Consider the following 20564-nt stretch of genomic DNA (forward strand, 5'->3'; position numbering starts at 1 on the left):
GATACTCGTCTTAGTAAGGCAATGGTAAAGCTATTATTAAATTCCGGGGCGTATACAGTACCATACACATTAATCATTTTAATGTTTATTTTATTGTTGTTGTTTTGTTCTTTTATGATGTTATTTGTTTTATGAATCTTATACAAAACATTTCATAGTATGTATTGTCTTCTGTACATCAGCCGTACAAAAAAACGTGAAAGATAAAACTTCGATAAATTGGCAATTGTTGTTTAAGAATGAATTAAATACTATTTTGCCTACATTGTATATCAGTTTGTTAGCATTGTTTTGCAAAAGAACTTAGCTTTTCAGGGTTTCGAGGCATTGAATGATCGTGTCTTTCTCTCCGCCCAAAACTACTAAGCGAATTTGGAATGAAGGACAACATGGCCCGTCAGTCGTCTTCACTCGTCAAAGAAAAACCGACTTTATACAATACGTTATGTATTTTTGTAACATGTATAAGTATTACCAGTATTACAAATATCATGATACGGTTTGAATTATCCCTCTCTTTGGTAGCGATTTAGGTGCTATCGAAAGTACAGAAACGTATGCAACTACGAAAAATGATGATATTTGATGCGCAGGCAAACTCGTACGTAGGACTTTGATTAACATTTGAAGAATATTTAGTCCTAAATATAAGAGGCATGTAATTAAATTGGAATAAAAAATCCTACGTAGTTATTTTTACCATTCAAACTGTGAAATAGTTTGCTAATGTTAACCATTTTTAGGTATGAACGGCCTACATAAGATAAGAAGGTATTCAATATGTATTGATTGATTTCTTTTTAGATTTTAACTATTCTACTTCCTTCATTGAAGATATATTGCACATTTATGTGATCCCATACAATAAACTCTTAATACATATACTGCTAGTAAAGGTTTTATTGGCATGTTGTGAAAGGCTTTTTTGAGTGCGTTTTTCTTATATTCCGATTGAAAATATTTATAGTTAAATAAACACAGGGCTTATATGCAGACGACGGACTGAAAAAAATAAATAAACTGAATGAAAATAAACTCTCTGTTTAATATGTCCGAGGTATGGGACTTTTTGAGATAAATTTTATATTAAAAAAATATATACGCAATTTATCAAATATATTTGCATTGTTAATATATCAAGAAAAATAATTCATGATATGAGTCGCGTGTTAGAGTTATATGCCCCTTCATATGCCTATAGAACGTATTCTAACATCGAGGCTGTAAGAATCATGCCGCTTTTAAAATTTAAATCATTGTTATATTGTATTTTATCCATGTCCAGCCCTTACAACAGTCGACGTTATAATTAAGCTTTTTTTAATACAGAAAAGAATGTTTGCGTCGTTAAAACTATGGGGAATTCAACCCAAATGCAAACCCCGCCCACCTTTGTCAGGAATGGGAAAGATGGTCCCTACCCTTTTAACTGTTTGTCACAAGAAAAGGTGTAACAAATGTTGAGAAGAAGCGTGCATTCCTATAACAAAGCGCTGGAATAGAAGCATAAGGCATTTATTTTTCACTAGGGAAGTTGATGATACCGCTTATAAGAAATGTTGCAAAACTGAAAAAACAAAACATTTAACACCAAAAGTAAATATTCCATATCAATGTTACGAGTTTCGTTATTATTAGACAGGAAACGCAAGAAACTGTTGATCAAAATATAACACGATTAAATAGAAAGGCAGTTCATAGTAGTTTTAACAATACAATCAAGGCATTATGCGATCCATTTAAGAGGAACTCGAATTTTATTGTATCAAAAGGTTACAGGAACAAATGCATCAAAGTAGCTAGTGAGGATCATTTGGATATTGTTAGAATGGTGCCCCAAAATGGAAAGGGATGTTGAAAACTATTTAAGTCGTGCTATAGATGTCAACTTGTTAGTCAACCACCGAAGCCACTGACTCTACATATCGACCAGCAGGACCTAACTAAGCCCACTACCTTCTTGAGACTATACAATTGTTTGTGTGTACTATTATAGACGGTTCTTTGAAATTGACATTCTGAAAACAGAGAAATCAGAAAAGATCATTGAAAGTCCTTAACGCCTATTCATAACCCATGGATTACCATTGAGTATCACAAGTGGCAATGGACGTCAGTTTGTCTCTAAGAAACTTTCGAAGATTACTTGAAACAAAACGCGATTGATTACAGATGTACAATCCCTTTACACTCTAGTACTAAATTGGGAGGCGAAAGACGGAATAGAACGCGAAATCCGAAAAAACTTGTTGGCTTGTTGGCTTATCGAACGACTCTACATAGTACAACAGGAATTCTTTTTAGAGTTTAAATAATATTTTAATGTCCCTAACCGGACACAAGCAGGGTTTATCATATGCTTTAAACATATTTATGTCCCGGTTAAGACTTATCGCCACAATTTAAAAGCACAGCGTTATTGTTAATACACCACTGATCAACACTCATAGCTTTCAATGTCAGGGCCCTTGCTGTTGTACATAAAGTCACCAGCGATACGTTTGATAACTTTAATGAATGAGATGAAACAGGCATTCGTCTTGATCTTAGCCTTTAAACTTTTCCTACATTCTATGTTATCGTATAACTAGGTTTTGGAGGCAATTCGCTATTCAAGCCTTTCACGAATCTATTTAAAATCAGGATTCAAAACTTTAACAACTTCTAGAATTAGTGACTTATATGAACTCACAACACAATGCGATTTAATTTGTGGAGTTTTAAAACACTAAACATGAAATTATTTCACTTTCAGGTTGTCTAATTGAATCTCAAATCATGAGACTACACCACATGTGCCATCGAGTCCATGCGGCAGAATACTGTTTTCGGGTCCTTTGACGCTTATTTTTGACAATTAAGTTGATAGCGTTGTATGGAATTCCACGGTTCTGCATTACGTCCAGATACGATTCCGCCAATATGATGCTGATATTTTCCCATTGGGTGTATCTTGTTGTTGTGAGGTAAACTCAACAATTTTTCTTTTCATGGCAATCGGGCAGGAATAGATATAAGAGATTCTAAAATAGTGGAAATCAGATTGTCCAAACTTGACACATTAATAAAGCTTAATCTACCTCATCTACCCTTATCTTGTTGGAGTACATACCAAGTAGTCGCAAAGATGGGGAAAATATATGCTTTCCATTCTGACCAATCCAGAGGATAATCATTTGTACACACAGCATCAGGATCAAGATTCCATGCAACATATTTATTCAATTGCTTATTCAAACGAGAAGCACATAAGTTTCAGTTTCATTTCAGTAGAATCAGAAAAAAAATCTTGACAAAAAATCAGCTTGTACATAAATCAGGCTCGTTATCTGAGATATTTGACATAAATTCGTGAATGAAAGTCCTGTTTCTGCAGACCCAAATCAGATTTCAATTCCTGAATACACGCTGGTGTAAGTTTATTTAAATCAACTAAATTCCTTGGTTGTAAAACTTCACACTGATCGCCATTATTGTTATGAACACGTGGTTGATCACGTGACTGGGATTTGAGACTCATCGGTCTTTATCATAAACTTTCAACATTCACTATCAGAGCAAGACATGACATCGTCTTGTTCACCTCTTCTCTTTTTATCACGCCTTGTAATCGTCAAAGCTGGTGGGGAAGCAAAAAGCTCCAATATACAAGTCTAAAAATGACGTACAATAGAGCTAAAGGTAACGTATGTTCAGAGAATTACAGCGAAAAATCGTTCAAAAATGCAAAATATATTGCGGAAATAAATTCAGAAAGTTCAAAGTAAAACCACGCGGTCACTTACCAACAATCTTTTTACACGACGTATCATATATACAAGCGACTGGGTCTCTTAAAAAGCTATGAGAATGCGCACATGAATATCGTGCTTAAATACGATACGGTCTCGTGAAATCAGGTTATTACTTTACCTGTAAAGAGCGACAATTCATGAGTCATTGAAATGATATGCTTTTATATGAGAGCCGCAGGCCATCCAAATACGGGCATGTTATAAGCTACATATGTAGGAGTTAACATGAAAAAATTACAATATAGTCTTGAAAAGGCTCATTAAAATAATGTTACATTCAGAACTAATTGTTCATTTAGAAAATTGGAGAAGTTGCAGTGTCTTTTTTTAATAGATCAGGAGAAGTAATTCATGAAAAAAGTTTACATTATGTAACGGAGTTATCTTTCCCACAAAATGAATAAAGATCTTATTCCAAAATCGAGGCAGTATGAATCGCCGTTATCAAAATGTAAATAAATGTGATATTGTCTTGTACCTATGACTAGACGTTAAATATCTGTAAAACCTCGTACCCAAAATAAATTGCTCTATGAGGGACTGAAAGACTAGATGTTATGACGTTAAATACATTAAATATGATTAAGTACTGGTTTAAAGTAGTTTGTTCTCCCGAACACAAGTACATTAATCTTAGTTAAATGATATTGAATTTCGTCCTTCGAAAAAAACTAAGCTAGACAATAAAATATGTTCGAAGTACCTTGGGATTTTATCACAAAGTGTTGGAAAGCTCAATTCACAAATGTACCCTTGTTTGTTACTTTTTAGACAATGATCAACAGGAAACTGTTGTTGTTGTTTTTCAAAATATTCATCGTAGACACTACGAATCGTCTATGGCATTGTTTTATAGAAATGTTTTTTTTTTAAATTTATTTGGTCTAAAATGTATTAATATTGAGAAGTAAATTTGAGATTTTCATCGCATAGACCAAATATTGAAACTAGCAGATTGAATAAAAGCCCTTGTACATCATGTTACATTTAAGAAGATGAGCTTTTCTAGAATAGAGATGATATTTTTATTTTGTTGAATCTTCTGAAAACGTAATAACAATTGACATGTCAATGTCTATTTTACATTTGTTTTCTTTAGAATCTAATTGTTGTTTCCATTACAATATATGCTCTTGTTAGCTCAAATACTAAATTTTCTTTCATTTCATGTATTGACTTGCCGATCGCCATGTATATATGAGCACGAATTATTTCTTGTCAATTATCAAGGTTCGTTTTGTCCAATTTCATTGGATATAGTTATGTTGAATGTTTGAACTGAAATATATGTGTGCTCTGTTCTGTAATTAACGGTTAGTAGTTGATTTTTGATCCACTGTGCGTTATCTTTACACATAGCATCATGGCATACACGATAGTTCAAAATGACAAACTATTAGTAGACAAGGATATTGAACAGAACATGGATTTTCCATTAACTGTTCCTCACAATCAGGATAAAACAAATTTGTAGATATTTTTCTCTCTCCAAGCATAAATCACTGCGGCTAAACAGCAATAAACAAGAATTAAGATTCAAAATTCAAAACATGTAATTAAGTTATTTAAATGTGTTCCTCATTGCATGATATAAATTGTTAAACATTTGTATAAATAGCATAAATACAACGATAAACAATGACGCTATAAATAGCAATGCGTTTTTATTTTATTCTAAACATGTAACATAAATATATATCGATTTCCTAGGGCTTGATATTGTTTTCCCAATGAGTGGGCTTGATAAAGGAAGTTAAATTGAAAACAGATATTGAACTTGATCAAATGATAAACGATTTATAGGCAAGTAAACATTTGCCAATCGACTGCCTTTGTCACAATCTCGCATTCATTTGGATACATAAGGTAGGTGTGTTTTTTATTGACCTACCTTTTTTGTGATCCACTTATGTAGTTTTTTCCACATGTTTCTTAACAGTAATATTGAAATTGTGTTACTAATTTATGTAAATTAGTTTATAAAAATGGTGGAAACATTGTTTACTTCTCAAATATGCCAATTCCATGTGTCTGATAATTTTACAGACAGCAGAAATGGCGACAGGGCTAGAAATAGACCATGAACCAAGAAAAACATCTGGAGGTGTAGGGAAACTGCTGTGTCTTCATTGTATGCAAGTGGTACCTCGATACTTTTGCTTAGAATGTGAAGTGTACTTATGTGATACATGCAAGACACAACATGACAAAGACCGACTTAAATGCAAACACACGTATGTGACAACATATTCTCAGAATAGGATCATTGGTAGTGACATGAGAGCTCCAAAGCAAGGGGATATTGACAATCCAAAATCAGTTAAAATGGACGAATCTATAGCAGATGGTCCCGTCAGCTCAAAGAAAAGAAGCTTATCTTCGACAGAAGAGGAAATACTGGCCAGTTCCTGCGATGCGCCAGAGACAAGTAGGACTTCTGTAGTCATGTCCAGTGTAAGAATATTAACTACAAAGACTGAAAACGACGTCAAAAACACCACGGAAATAGGCTGCCTCAAGCTGCTAAGAGACGACTTAGTAGTAGTTACTGATATTGAAAACAAACGACTCAAGTGTTTCGTATACTCGTTGGATGACCTATTTCTGGTAGAGTCCTTAGTGTTCAAAACTGCTCCTTGGTGTGTATCAAGTGTGGATGATAGTAAGCTCATTGTGACTCTGCCTGATGCGAAATGTTACCAGGAACTACATCTAGACGGGTCATGTTTGAGACGTGGTAATATAATAAAACTTGGCGGTCACTTTCCCGTGTGTGCAGTGACTAAATCTGGAATTGTGTTTGCGGACACAGACAATGCTCATTTTATTATGACTGATTTATCTGGACAACATGTTACAGATTTGTTTGATAATGATATTGAAAAACGGTTCGAAACTCCCAATTTTCTTCTCTATAATGACCGCAACGATATGTTGCTTATAAACGACCCGGTTAAAGGAGTGTTTGGGTTTGATATGACCTATAAAAGTTGGATATTTCGTTTCTCTAATCCATCACTAGTTTGCCCTCTTGAATTTATTGTAGCTGAAAATGAGGACATATTCATACTTGGGAACGAAAGTAAAAATATTCATGTTATTTCCTTGAACGGTGAATTTAAGTATGAAATAAGTTTGCGTGATGTGAACACTCAACAAGGGCCGTGTTGTATATGCTACCATCCAAAGTTGGATGCGTATTTAATTTCTTTATCTGGTTCCTATGATTTGTTACAGTTCAAATTAAATATCTGAAACTTCAGGACATCTGTTTTTATTCTTAAACTCCAAACTTATCTTAAATAGGCCGATAAACACAAAACTGTTGAAACTAACATCTTCGGGTGCATCGCTATATCAGGATAGTCACTGAATAGTAAAATTGTGTAAAATTGATGAATTTATAAAGCAACCAGTTGGCATTTTAAATATGCCTGTATACATTCAATGGAATAATTGTTCCTTAAATAACAGACACACACACACACACACACACACACACACACATATATATATATATATATATATATATATATATATATATATATATATATATATATATATATATATATATATCATAAAATTATTTTAAATCTATACGTACTGTTTGCATTAGAAGAGAAATGCATTCATATCCAAACTCTATAGGCAAATACCAAAACTTTTCAAATCGATGCGTCGAAAACAATATGAGGTATTTATATTGATAGTGGCAAAGTAGGGGTGTAGCTATAAGCATTCGGAACTCCTCGGCCATTTTTATCGAAAACAACATCGGATGTATGCCGGTACATCAGTAGAAGTAGTTCGGATTTTTTTTTATCATATCATTAATTAAATTATATATATAAAGTATGTAAACCGTCCATATACATCCATATACATCCGAAGTTGTTTTCGATAAAAATGGCCGAGGAGCTCCGAATGAGATATAAGCTTACCGTACTACTATTGGTTGCAAGGGCACATACTTCCATGACCAATTGATTTCAATTTAATGTCTTTGGTTCCTCCTATTACAGAAGATAAAATGATATCATATATGTTTTTATGTTAAGGGAATTATTATTCGCATAATATGAGTTCGTGTTGCTGTGATTAATGTATACACGTTGGAAAATAGGTTTGAATGGAAACGGATTTAAAAGCATTTCGAGTGACTGCCTTTGAATATTATTTTTTTTTCATTTATGGTGCTTTCTTTATGCCGTAACAATTTACTTTTCACTACAATAGTAAGTAATTTATTAAACTTTTCTCATTGAATACGTTTGGGATAAATCGGGTAACCTAGGGAACGGGGATTAAGAAAGCAAGTCCACTAGATTCAAATGTCAGCTCATCAATTGCCGTCATTTGTATTTAGTTTACTTATTTACACTCAATCCCTTCTCTGTACTGATAACCCGTTAAACCCCGCTGCTTAAGGGAGCACTTGTCTTTAATAACTTCAACAAAATATTATACCGTTCACCACTGCAGATCTTTGAGACATATAAAGACATAGATATCAGAACGTAGCCACAGAATGAGGGAGACAAAACGTTAAAATGTGTTGATTATCTGCTGAATATGTTTTACCTGAATGCACCTTATTTATCAAAAAACAAACGCGGATTAAACAAAAACGAAATTGACATTTAACAAAATGCCGTGTCTAAGTTATGATTAAAATCATTCGTGTATTTTGCCTGACGTTTCGCTTATCCGCAGACGTATGAAGCATTCACGATGAGGCTTAAGGCCACTTTTTTATTGAAAGCTCGAACAAATGAAAATTGCAGGTCATGTTGCTTTAAAAAGAGCCAAATTTAAAAAATTCTGCCGAAATGGTGAAGTCTTTCTTTTCGGAACCCATCAAAAAAACTAATTATAGAATCTTTGCGATAGAAAAAAAAGAAGACGGTTTTCAGTATTGTATTGGTATGAGGCTACGTCGAATGAATGCATGTACACACGAATATAATAAATAAGAAAATAATTATATCCAAAGATGCTGACAGAGGCGGATCCAGGAATTGACGATAAAGGGGTTTTAACGTAAGGGCGCAACCTTTCGAAATGCTACCCTCTCTCATAATCGATTTTTGTTTTGTTTTGTTCGGGGGTACTTTACAAGAATGTCATCGTTCCCCAAGAAACTGAACTAGCGGTCTTAAAAGGAGACTAGGACATCCAGAATAGTGAACTCCACATATGGTTTTGCTGGCAAGTTCTACTTTGATGGTAAGGTACACCCCGCTGTGAAAAGGATTGTGGACAGTTATGAATTATTGGCTGGTGGGCTGTTACAATTGTATGTGTAGACACCATGGTATATAATGAAAAAAAACAAGACAGTTTTATCAGACACCGCTTTAAGCGTCAACCCATCCCCAGAGCAGGCACCAATTGAGTAACTGATGCTAAATGCAAAATGTTCGGAGACATTTCATTTGGATATGCGAAAAAAATGAAATGGAAACCAAATCAATTTCCTATTTTCTAAGAAAGAATTTGAAGAAAGAGTGAAAATGGTGAATGCTTGCTCTAAAATAAAGGGCATTGGTTGTCAAGATGTCCTGGTGCAAATTGTATAAACCTGGTTTACTCTTCGGTTTGGTCAAAGTTGGCAAAATTATTTATTGATTGGCCAATGTTTATCCAATAATTAGTCTCTTACATGTGCAAACTGGCCAATTAGTTAACCTTAGATAATGGACAACTTATCCAAGTTTTATACAATCGGCTGCTGCAGGACGCTAAAATAAATAAATAAGAAAGTTAAGTGAATGTTGTAATGAACTAATTGTTTCGATGTGTAACCCTATAAAACACGAACGAGTCCCTTTAAGATGTAGAGTCATATCATGATATATTCACACCGGCTCCCAAGTGCATGTTAATTGTATATTGTTTTCTGGTTTCCCCATAAACGTTCGCAGTTACTTTATTCATACATTTACTCAAAAGCTTCATTTATATGATAATACATACATCTGTCCAGGTAAAAGTTAAATGCGGGTGTGGTCTTTTCATGGCGACATCACGGAACAGAATTAAAGGGTTATTTAATTGATAACTTGTCTCCTAGATGTTCTTTAATCTAAAAGGGGTATTATAAAACTGTCTTACATTTTACTCAACGGAGAATCTGGCGCAGATTGATCCTGAGAAATAAACCTCTTCGGAATAGTATTAGCATTTACAACTACAAATAAACGAAACGAAAAATACAACTTAAGTTAATATATAACACGAACACCCCCCCCCCCCCCCTCACGCACTCCATTCCTCTACAGTCATCTGCTGACTGCAGAATGCAGAGAAACGGGATGCGATGGCCATGGGTATATGAGGATGCAATAAAAACTACGACACAACAAAAATATTAATCTGTTTGTGTCAAATATGCAGTAAAATTCGTATATATAATGCACCAAATTGCACCACTTTGGCTATTGAAACATTGCTATATCTTTTTATATTTCACTTAGTTATATCGTTTCATTTTAAAGAAAATTATCTTATTTTTTCACCGCCGAAACATGCAGTCGTTAAACCCGTACAGCGTTAAGGACTTTCATCTGTTTCGATTTGACATTGGCAAGATACATGTCCTCCAATCCATGATCACCAATTCCTTGGTCAGCAGCCGATATTTAAAAATAATAATCCTGGACTCATATTCACTGGCTTCATTACAGTATAGGCTGAATTTGCGACTTTGCTCAGAAAAGAGAATTCTTAAGGGTTTTAAAATACCTTCAATATAACTATATTTGACAAAATATGTGTGTCTGAATATAAGTTATTTGTAACGGATACAGCAGATGATGCCATTGTTGGTCTTGAAAAAGCGAGTATACATTCAAAATAAAAATATCCAGTCTCGAGTTTTGCATCGTGAACTCGGAATGAAGACGTCAGTGAATATATAACCTTGCCCGTGTTGAAACGAGTATGAGTTCGTTTAAAAAAACTTCTTTACTGTTTCATCGTATAATGACCAATACAAATAAATCATGGAGTAACATTCCTAACAACATCATTACGAACAGGGGAAAGTACCGCTACGTGGATTTTCACTATTTGTGTTATTTACTGCAAGTTGACCGTTTCTTTCCATCAATTTATTTTTCTTTGGGTCATTTAGTATATTCGGCTTACCTCGGATTTTTAGCTTATCCGTCGCAGTTGCCATTGAAAAGTGAAACAAGACAGTTGTCAGGATGGCAGATACAGGAAAAGATTACATTTCAAACAGTGCTGATCCTAAAAATATCCAGGATCTCACAGGCTTTGTAAGTACCTTTGTTTTGGCGTTGATGCCATTGTATTTGACTCTTTAATTTCTCTAAAAATTCATGAAGTTTAAAGCCTGTCACAACTTGACTTTTATTTTTTGTAAGGAATTAATACAGTATAAGGAGTATATATTTTTTCAGAATTTCGTGAACATCTATTGAAATTTTTTACCAAAGATAAACATAACATTTTTATGCTTCACAACGTTTAATTCCCAAAACATGAGAATGCTGAATGTTTTTATAAGAAATAATTTTATAAAAACATCTCTGCAACGAGTCTTTCAGATGAACATACCCAAATCATTTCCATTTACCATATTGTAGTGTGTGTGCGGATAAGAACCAGCCGCCAGGTGAGCTCAGTTGGTTAGAGCTCCGTGCTAGTGTTTCGGCTGTAGTGGGTTTAAGCCCCACACTTTTCTTCCCAAGTAAACTTTAATTGTGGCATCGGTAATCGGTAGTAGTGCCTCCGTCGGCCTATTTAATAGGTTTATGGGGGAAGGAGTGTAGTATATATATGTGTTAAAACCAGCTGTCCGTTGACCTCAGTTGGTTAGAGCTCCATGCTAGTGTATTGCCGGTCAAGGGTTCAAGCCCACACCAGGCGCACTTATCTTCCCAAGTTTACATATTCGTATGTATCCAAAGCATTCTAATGATGTTGTGCTTTAGTATAGATATCATCACTAATATGGAATGTAACAAGCGCCATTATTATGCAGTTCAGAATTTTGTATATTGTATATAGACTTATTAAAGCTGCATTCCATCAGACTGGCAACTGCCTTTGTGGTACATTTATCGAAAGTATTAATTCTTAATTTGTATGGCATTACAATGTGTCAAGATTTTTTGACAGATGTTGTTTCTTCCAATTAGAATTCATTTCACCATTTTTTACAGGATTTGTAGACTCAAATTCCTTACTTTAAAAAAAATATATGTTTTAAGTATTGTTCTATGCATGAATTTATCCTGTTAAAATGTATAGATAAGAAGTCCTGGCCTTCATTTGACAGCAACTCATTCAACCTTTTTAGATCAAATATTGGAGGATGAGAGTAGTCTTGTCAGTAGTCGTACATGTAATTTAAACAAGTTCATAAGCAATGCCCCGGTAAAAGGACTCCCAGTCTTGCTCCAAAATCAGGATTTTGATATAGGAATGCAAATCATGTAAAGCATTTATGTGTTTAATTTAATTGAGATTTGATTTAGGCGTTTTCTTGATATATGAGTATGGGGTTTGTTCTCACAATATCTTCAAAAAAGTAAATCATTAAAAGTGAATAATGTTTTACAGTATATTGCAACATCGTCTAAAGGTATGTGTATAATTATATACTATCAGGGTTCCCGCTGGCGATCGCCATTGTCGTCATTTGCGACAAAATCGCAAAAGTGGCGACAACTTTTCAAATTTGGCGAGTTTATGGCGACAACGATTTTTTTCTAAAATATTTTCTTAAAATGACGTAAGTGGTGACCATGCGGCCTGCATGATAATCGATTCTGTCACTGTCATAAATCAAGCGCATCTGCTGGTGCGACAACAAAAATTAATCCGATAATTAGGGCAAGCAGTCACGGCCCAGTCAACACCTCGCTAATTATTGCAGAATTTTATTGCTTTCACGGATAAACAATGACATCCTTTAACTGTTATGTCTCTTATTAGCAAACAATTTTAATATTTAGCTCAACAGCCTTGTTGTCGTGTTAGTTTTAAATATGCAAATCATAGAATTTTATGTTGTCGGAAAGTCACGTGATATGCAAATTTCGTAATGACGTTTACGCGCTAAAAATAGACTTGCTTTCGGTTTTGTCGCAATTTGTAATTGCTATAAATGCAGCATTCTAAGAGTTCAAAAACAGTCAAAAAGATTAACAGAAATCAAATAAACAAGGATTAAACCCCATTTGATAAGGCTTCTAATATGTTGGCTGGAGTAAAGAGTAGGTAGACAAATTTCTATTAGGAAAGTTATGGCCCTAGTTTGACAATGTATATTTCTTTGAGTTTTCATTTATTTTAAATTTATCTCATAATTTCACAAATGTATTCTTTTATTGTATGCAGGCATTAGACTGAAATCAACATATTGATGTTTATGTCACATTTTTTGCAATATTTTTTTATTTATATACTAGTCCATATACAATGAATTTTGTCAACAGAATAACAATTTGCTATTAATATCTTGTGCTTCATGTACAACAAAATGTTATGATTTGCACGACAATGTGCTAATTAAATGCAATTTAAGGCTCTAAAAATGCTTAAACCCCATGAGCTTCGGGGGGCTTCGCCCCCTTGGCCCCCACAAGGGCGCTGCCTTGGACCCGTAAGGGGGCCTATCGCGGCCCCCTTAACCCCTTGCGAAAAAGTGGCGACAACTTTTTAGAACCCAGGGGGAACCCTGACTATTAAAGTATTTTTTGTCAATATATAAAATACTTTGTATGAATTAAAAGACCAAAAGTTACAGAATTTGCTATAACAAGATCTATATACACAAGGGTTTTAGCTAAAGAGTTATGGAAGGGCCTTACACCCTGTCCTTTTTTGATAGCACCCTTTCCCTCCTAGAGACCAGCATGTGCAACTTCCTGCATACTGATAGAATTAAATGCTTTCTTTTGTTTTGATTAAAACTTCAAAAGTGATTATAAATTCATACAAACTCGATATAATTGCCAGTTAAAACCTAATATCACTTAATAACTGTACCCTTTTCTCCCCTAACACCCTGTCTTTTTTTCTACAGCAGTTCTGTCATATTAAAATCTGGCTAAATCCCAAAAACATATACATGACTGTTATAGTATAGTAGTTTGCACTAATTGTCATTGAACCATTGTCATTGAGTTCTTAACAATTTTTCATTGCGGAAACCTAATTTTTTTGCATTTTAATTTAAAATGGAATCATTTCAATTAATGGAATTACCTTCCATTGAAAGTGTATTGTATCAGTGATTTCAGGCAGACTAATTGTTTCATGGTTTACGACAGGAATTTCATTGTACGGTAATATAAAGGATATGTTAAACCTTTTATGTTAGTTTGTTTCACAAAGGCATTATCGGAATCAATAAAATCAATATTGACCCGACCGTGAGAGAGTTAAACTTAACAACCCACAATGGGCTAGTTATACCTGCTTATCTTTGCAAGTTTAGATCAACAATGAATTCGCTGAGTGGCCACAAGAGCATTTAATACAATGAACAACTGCCATATTTGTTTAATGTACTCATTCTGTCTTAACTGACTACAAAGCTGTAAACTTATGTTTATCTTTGGCTGAGAAATGGTACATTTTAAGGAATGGTACATTTTAAGTAACGATTCATTTTAAGAAATGGTGTATATATAAGAAATTGTACATACAAGTTAATGGTGCATTTTAGGTAAAGGTGTATTTTAGGTGCATTTAAAGTAATGGTGCATTTTAAGTAATGGTGCATTTTAAGTAATGGTGCATTTTAAGTAATGGTACATTTTAAGTAATGGTACATATAATGGTGCATTTAAAATAATGGTGCATTTAAAATAATGGTGCATTTAAAGTAATGGTACATTTTAAGTAATGGTGCATTTTAACAACCAATGATGAGGAGACATAAACATGCATGTATCTTTTAAGTTCCAAAGTTAAGGTTCAATGCAAATGCAGTGTTGTGTCAACCAAACTGATTGATTTCTTGACTTAACTTAATTAAATTATGTCTATATAGCTATAGCTCTTAATTGATATAAATGAGAGTACCGTTTCACTGTAAAAGTTAAAAATTGATGACGTTAAGTTCATTGCACTTAGTGCCCTGTAATGGTTTTTTGCATGTTCGTACACAGGGTTTGAACCATCACATTGCCAGACAGACTGTTTACCTGTTGTTTTTTCTCATCAGTGGCCCTCTTCTGTGGAATGAGGACGTTAGTTTTAAAAGTAATGATATTGTAATGTGTTTTGTTTTGTTTTTCTCATCTCTCGTCTTGTTGATTGTAGCAAATAACTTGTGGTGATGTCCCTGAAAACCTCTCAACTTTAGTCCTCTTATGATATTCTTACATTATTTACATTATGTGTACGGTAATGTTTGTGTGATTTCAGGTTCAGAACCTGCTTCAACAGATGCAGGACAAGTTCCAGAACATGTCTGACCAGATCATCACAAGGAATATCCTTTATATAAGTTTTCTGGGGAAACAAATAAGAAAAGATTTAAGAAGGCTGAATGGTCCCATTAGCCTGTAACTTATAGAAATCCAAATTGTAGGTACTGGTAAAAGGGCTTGCGCCAATTAGGTTTGCTAAGCACCGCTTTTGTTTTTACAAAGCAGAAATGGAAGAATTTCAGCTTATTGATCTATTTTCAATGATAATTTTGAACAGTTATAACACGTAAATTACAGTAAAATATAAGCACAATCTAGAATATGCAAAAAATATTGTATGAAACCAACCAAGATTTCATATATATATGTTAATTTAATTATCCTTACAAAGGCTTCAGTTTAAAGAAAAAGATATCTTTTAAAAAAATAATTCATTGAGGTCAGCCTACTATTTGCTTGTGTTATACAGTTTTTATAATGTATTTACTTGCACATCATTGTGTGTATAAAGGTAAATCTGCCACTCTTTACATTACAATGATGAAGAGTTCTGAACGAAATGAGGATTTGCTTGAGCTAAATTGGTCAAATATGGCTTAATCTATATGTTTTTCTATGTAATTTATTGAAGGCAATGTCTTCCTTATAATCAACATTTCAATTTTTCTGTTATAAAATATGGAGATACAAAACAATCATGGGCTCTTTCTTATGATCAAGTTGTTTTATTTATTACAAGGTAATGCTTTCCAGCGATTTTATCAATATTTCCAATTTTCCCAGCCCTGTTTCATTAAGTATTCACAATAAAACTGTTGCAAGCGTTGAAAGGTCACTCTGATTTAATAACCAGTGGTTTACTCTATATTGGCACTTCACAGAGTGTATTGAAGTTTATTGCAAACAGTATTTCAGTATTGATCATTGGCTTTATTGAAACCTGATCGTTCAAAGAGTGTATTGGCTCAAACTTGATTACAATGTACTACCAAGAGGATTATGCAATGTGCAACATTACTGCTATCAGTTATAAACAAAGATTATGGCATTTGTAATGTTTGCTACTGACTTCACATGTTAATATTTCATTCAGGCAAATACAAATGTACAGGTGTGCAATTTAGAAAATTATGCAATAAACAATACAAACCCCTTTACATTTTTACATGTGCCAAGTTTGATTTTCTGATCCGTATGGTAGTTATTGATATTTCTTGCATAAATTGAACTTGTGTTTTCGGTCATGTGACCAGTGTTGGAAAACCCGTCTTACACCCCCCATGTTAGATGTGTCACGCACAACTAGCCACTTCTTATTTTTTTTATTGTATGGTTTATTAAAAGTATATTATGCCATTTCAATAAAGCGCAATCAAATAAGTATGCAAGACTTTTAATTAAAATTGAAAATAAATAATTTTTAGAGGAACTATTTGACATCAAAAGTGATTTAAAATTACTGTGCTCTATGATGTTGTTCACTTTTTGGTGAAATGTACAAAAATGTGATTTCTAAGTCAATTTTTCCACAAATTGGTAATTTTAGTTATGCAAGAACAATATCAGTCATGTCTTTCCGGTTTGAGTAGAAAAATCCAACCCTTGAGCATGTTGCATGGCCGGTAACACAGCAAGCCTCATTACTAGCTTACACACATGTCCTCTTGTCAGATTTTTCTATCCATACCGGAAACACATGATACATGTAGATACTTGTATTCTTATAGCATTCTCCTAGAACTTTTTCCTTAACCTTGGTCACTAGATGAAATGGGAAACAGAATCGACGACCTTGAGAAGAATATCGCTGACCTTATGACTCAGGCTGGCGTTGACGACCGTGCATAAAGGTCGTAATCATGGAAACCAGGTCATGTCATTGTCATGGCAACCAAATATCTACAGTGTGATATCATCTTTAGTGGTCCAACCGTTTCTCATATACTTTGTGTGTGGTTTTCTCAGTAATGCGTGTAGCTGCTACATTTTATACTGTGTGGCTGGAAAAATTTCAACAAGTTCTTGAGCACCTTCGATGAAAGACCCAATTTGTAATTGAGAAAACAGCTAAAATGGAAAATGCAGGAAAATTATTGTAATAAAACTTTAAAATTAGTGCAAATAAGATTGTTATGGAAGTCATGTATATATATATGTTAATGAAATAGTGTTTGTGTATACATGTTCATTCCTCAAGTTTGTTATTCAACCAGGGAATATTTAATTAACACCATCACAAAATGAATTAAGAGTTTATTTATACTAATATTTATTTTTTTGTTAAAAGAGTGGGTTGGTCAGTCATTCATATATCATGTTTTATGTGTATTGATCAAAATTTTGTCACAATATTTGCATGGTGTAAGATTTCATTATTTATTCATATTAACTGTAACACAAAACAAATTAATTTGTCATGTGCAAGTGATTCTGTGTTGGATATCTCACAATTGTTGTTAATTCATTTATCAGGTGAAGTTATGATGCTGTATGTATCTGAAACTAAATTACTTTCCAACCATTCTAAGATTTTCCCATGGTTTTTGTGTGCACTTAAAGTATTTGTATTACAATCAAAGACATTCAAATGATCATATTATATATGTAATAATAACATTAATGTCTATCAGAAAGTGATATATTATGATATTATTAATTTTGACAACATTTTAAAATCTCCATTTCATGTCATCTCAACTTCATCTGATTGTTAAATGAATGTTTTGTTACAAACCCAACCAGCCAGTGACTTTATGCGTCACAGGTGCCTTGATGTAGATTTTAGTTTGTGAACACTGTGTCTATGTTTCCAGTCTTGTTTTAGTCCAGTTTCCCACAATAACCAGTATTGAATAATTAAACCATCCAATCAAATTAAAGAACACTGTTAACATTTTAACTTTATGACTAAGTAAGATCTTGAAAAATAAATACAACTTGAAATACTGGTGTTTACTTAATCAAGAACTTAATTTCATGCAGATGCCAAATGCAGTACTGCTCAAGATATCTTGTTTTTCTCTCAGTTACAAAACTATGCAATAAGAACTACATCGGATGTTGTGTGAGGATAGTGAACAGAATGATCTTCTGCGATTGGTTAAGACACGATTATTACGAGACTTGTTCATTGGTACAGAACTGTTAAGAGCAAATCAAAGTTGTCAAAGAGATATTTGGCACTCATCACATCACATTCCTCAATGCTCTAAATATGCTGAGCTTGTCCAAGTTCTGAAAATACACATGACCCCAATTTCTCGAAACTTCTGAAGCTTAACAGGCTTAAGTAGCTTATTTCAATTCAGCAAAGAATATTCTTAAATTGGAATTTGATTAATAAAAAAGGTTTATTGTGATTATCATAATGATAATCTCCATCTAAAGCATAAAAACACTTAAAGAAGTAAATATTACCCAAATTGTTGAAAGACAAAAATAGTGATCTTAGCTTAATCATGTTATATGGGAACTTTCGAGAAATTGGTGCCATTCTTATAACAACCGATTGAGACAAGAAGTCTGTAAAAGGATCCGGCATATATCGAGGACTGTTAAATCATTACATCCCAATACATGTACATACATGTAGTTCTGTTCCTATGCCTTACAACACGTTGTTTCAGGTTTACAACAGCCAATATTAGATGTCGTTAAGTATCACACTGTTACATTACTTCTTGTTAACTTTCTGTGAATGTTTGTGACAGTCTTAGTGGAATAGTAAATAGTTTTGATTTTGTGTGTCAAGCAGCAATTATTTTTATAAAATTTCTCTTTTCTTAACAGTTACAAACAGAACAGTTTAACCGGTAAACCGTTATTAACAGTTACATAATGTTGTTTATAGGTGGTCAGTTGACTGTTTGTCTCTAGAAAACTGCAATATTTACTACTATATGTTTTTAGACATGGTTTTTAGTCCCTTTAGTGATGTCGAAGTGATATAAATTATATACCCCCTTTGTTGTGAATAAAAAGTAGAATTTGAATGAAGGTATTGCTTATAGATTTTCTTTTAACCCAAATCAGCAGAGTGAGTGATGTTTACTAATAGTTTAGCAGTCTGTTTTTTCAAAGGGACCAGGTATTGTATAAGCCTTGGTGTTGATGGCTTCGTAATCGTGCCAAAACTTTTACCTAGGCTATTACTAAATACATTATAAAATATTGCAATAAAACATGGTGCACATGTTTCAGAGACGTAATAAACACATGTTGATCTGTATAAATAATGCCCCTTGAATGAGAAGAGTTTGACATCAGCTTCAGTACTATTCTTTCATATAGACTTACCATTTCAAGATTTCAAAGCATGTTATAGTGTTTGATATTTTTGCCAAAATTAACTTAATAAAGGTAAAATCACATACCTTAGATCTTTGTAAAATCAAGTGCAATACTGCATGCCATTTTTGGTGAACATCAAACAAATGGCCTGCCACCCTCATTAATTGACATACATGTGTGATTCACGACAACAATTTTAAAAGCAAACAATATCTAAAAATTGAAGTCATGAAACTAAAACCAGGCTTTGGTTATAATTTTCTTGATTTGTAAGGGCAAAAAACAGTAAGCAATGATCTTGTTTGATGCTTGACAAAAATGGCTTTGCAATCTGAATACATCTGACTTGGCCTAATCAATTTTGGCTCATTTGTAAAGACAGCTAAAGAACTATATGAAACACTTGTCTGTGGCCTTGGCAGAAACCCTCTGTTTTTATGGGCAGAAACCAGTACTGTGACCTTTTTGAGAAAGTTTCAGTGGCAGGGATCAAACCCATGTCCTCTGAGATAAGATACGCACACCTATTCTACTATAACTTATTGATAAACTGTTTTACCAAATATCTTAGAGACTGTTCTGCTACAAGTTAATCAGGAATTTGAAAAAGCTTGGAACAAAATGATATTATCACCCTAGTGACACATACCGGTACTGTTATGCCTTAATCCATGGCAAGTTGTTCAAAGGTCAAGGTTACATTCCATCAGGTTGATCTTGTACAATGCTGCTTGCATGCACGTATTTCCTTTTTCATCCTTAAATATATTTTTCTATAATCAATGGTTCACCATAATGTGGTCAGAAGGTTTTGCTGGTCCCTAACTGAAAGGTCAAGGTCACACCGATCCTTAATAGATGCCTACATAACCAAATGTTTCAAAGAACATCTATCTTGGTTTTCAAATACAAATCTATGGTGGTCCAATATGCCTCTAAAATGAATATTGTATTTCTGTTTTTAAATTGGTTTGTCTAGTTGTATAAACTTTTCTGATCATAAAGTCTCTAGTCTGTCAGATTTAAAGGAACTACACACCAGATGGTCCAATAATCGGCAAATACA

The 20564-nt window shown here is 33.6% G+C and overlaps 2 protein-coding genes across 2 annotated transcripts; both read left to right on the forward strand.

The window, feature by feature from the left end:
• The first annotated feature begins 5567 nt into the window (after positions 1-5567).
• On the forward strand, positions 5568-7049 carry LOC128244033 (uncharacterized). The gene is made up of 2 exons (XM_052962051.1): positions 5568-5660; positions 5841-7049. The coding sequence occupies exon 2, from the start codon at positions 5850-5852 to the stop codon at positions 7047-7049; it is 1200 nt and encodes a 399-aa protein (XP_052818011.1). The 5' UTR covers positions 5568-5660; positions 5841-5849.
• Positions 7050-10940: 3891 nt separating this feature from the next.
• Positions 10941-19200, forward strand: LOC128245045 (heat shock factor-binding protein 1-like). Its single transcript, XM_052963255.1, has 3 exons — positions 10941-11077; positions 15204-15270; positions 16971-19200. The coding sequence occupies exons 1-3, from the start codon at positions 11006-11008 to the stop codon at positions 17054-17056; spliced, it is 225 nt and encodes a 74-aa protein (XP_052819215.1). The 5' UTR covers positions 10941-11005; the 3' UTR covers positions 17057-19200.
• Positions 19201-20564: the final 1364 nt, after the last annotated feature.

The sequence above is a fragment of the Mya arenaria genome, chromosome 8, assembly GCF_026914265.1.
Source record: "Mya arenaria isolate MELC-2E11 chromosome 8, ASM2691426v1".
Lineage (NCBI taxonomy): Eukaryota > Metazoa > Mollusca > Bivalvia > Myida > Myidae > Mya > Mya arenaria.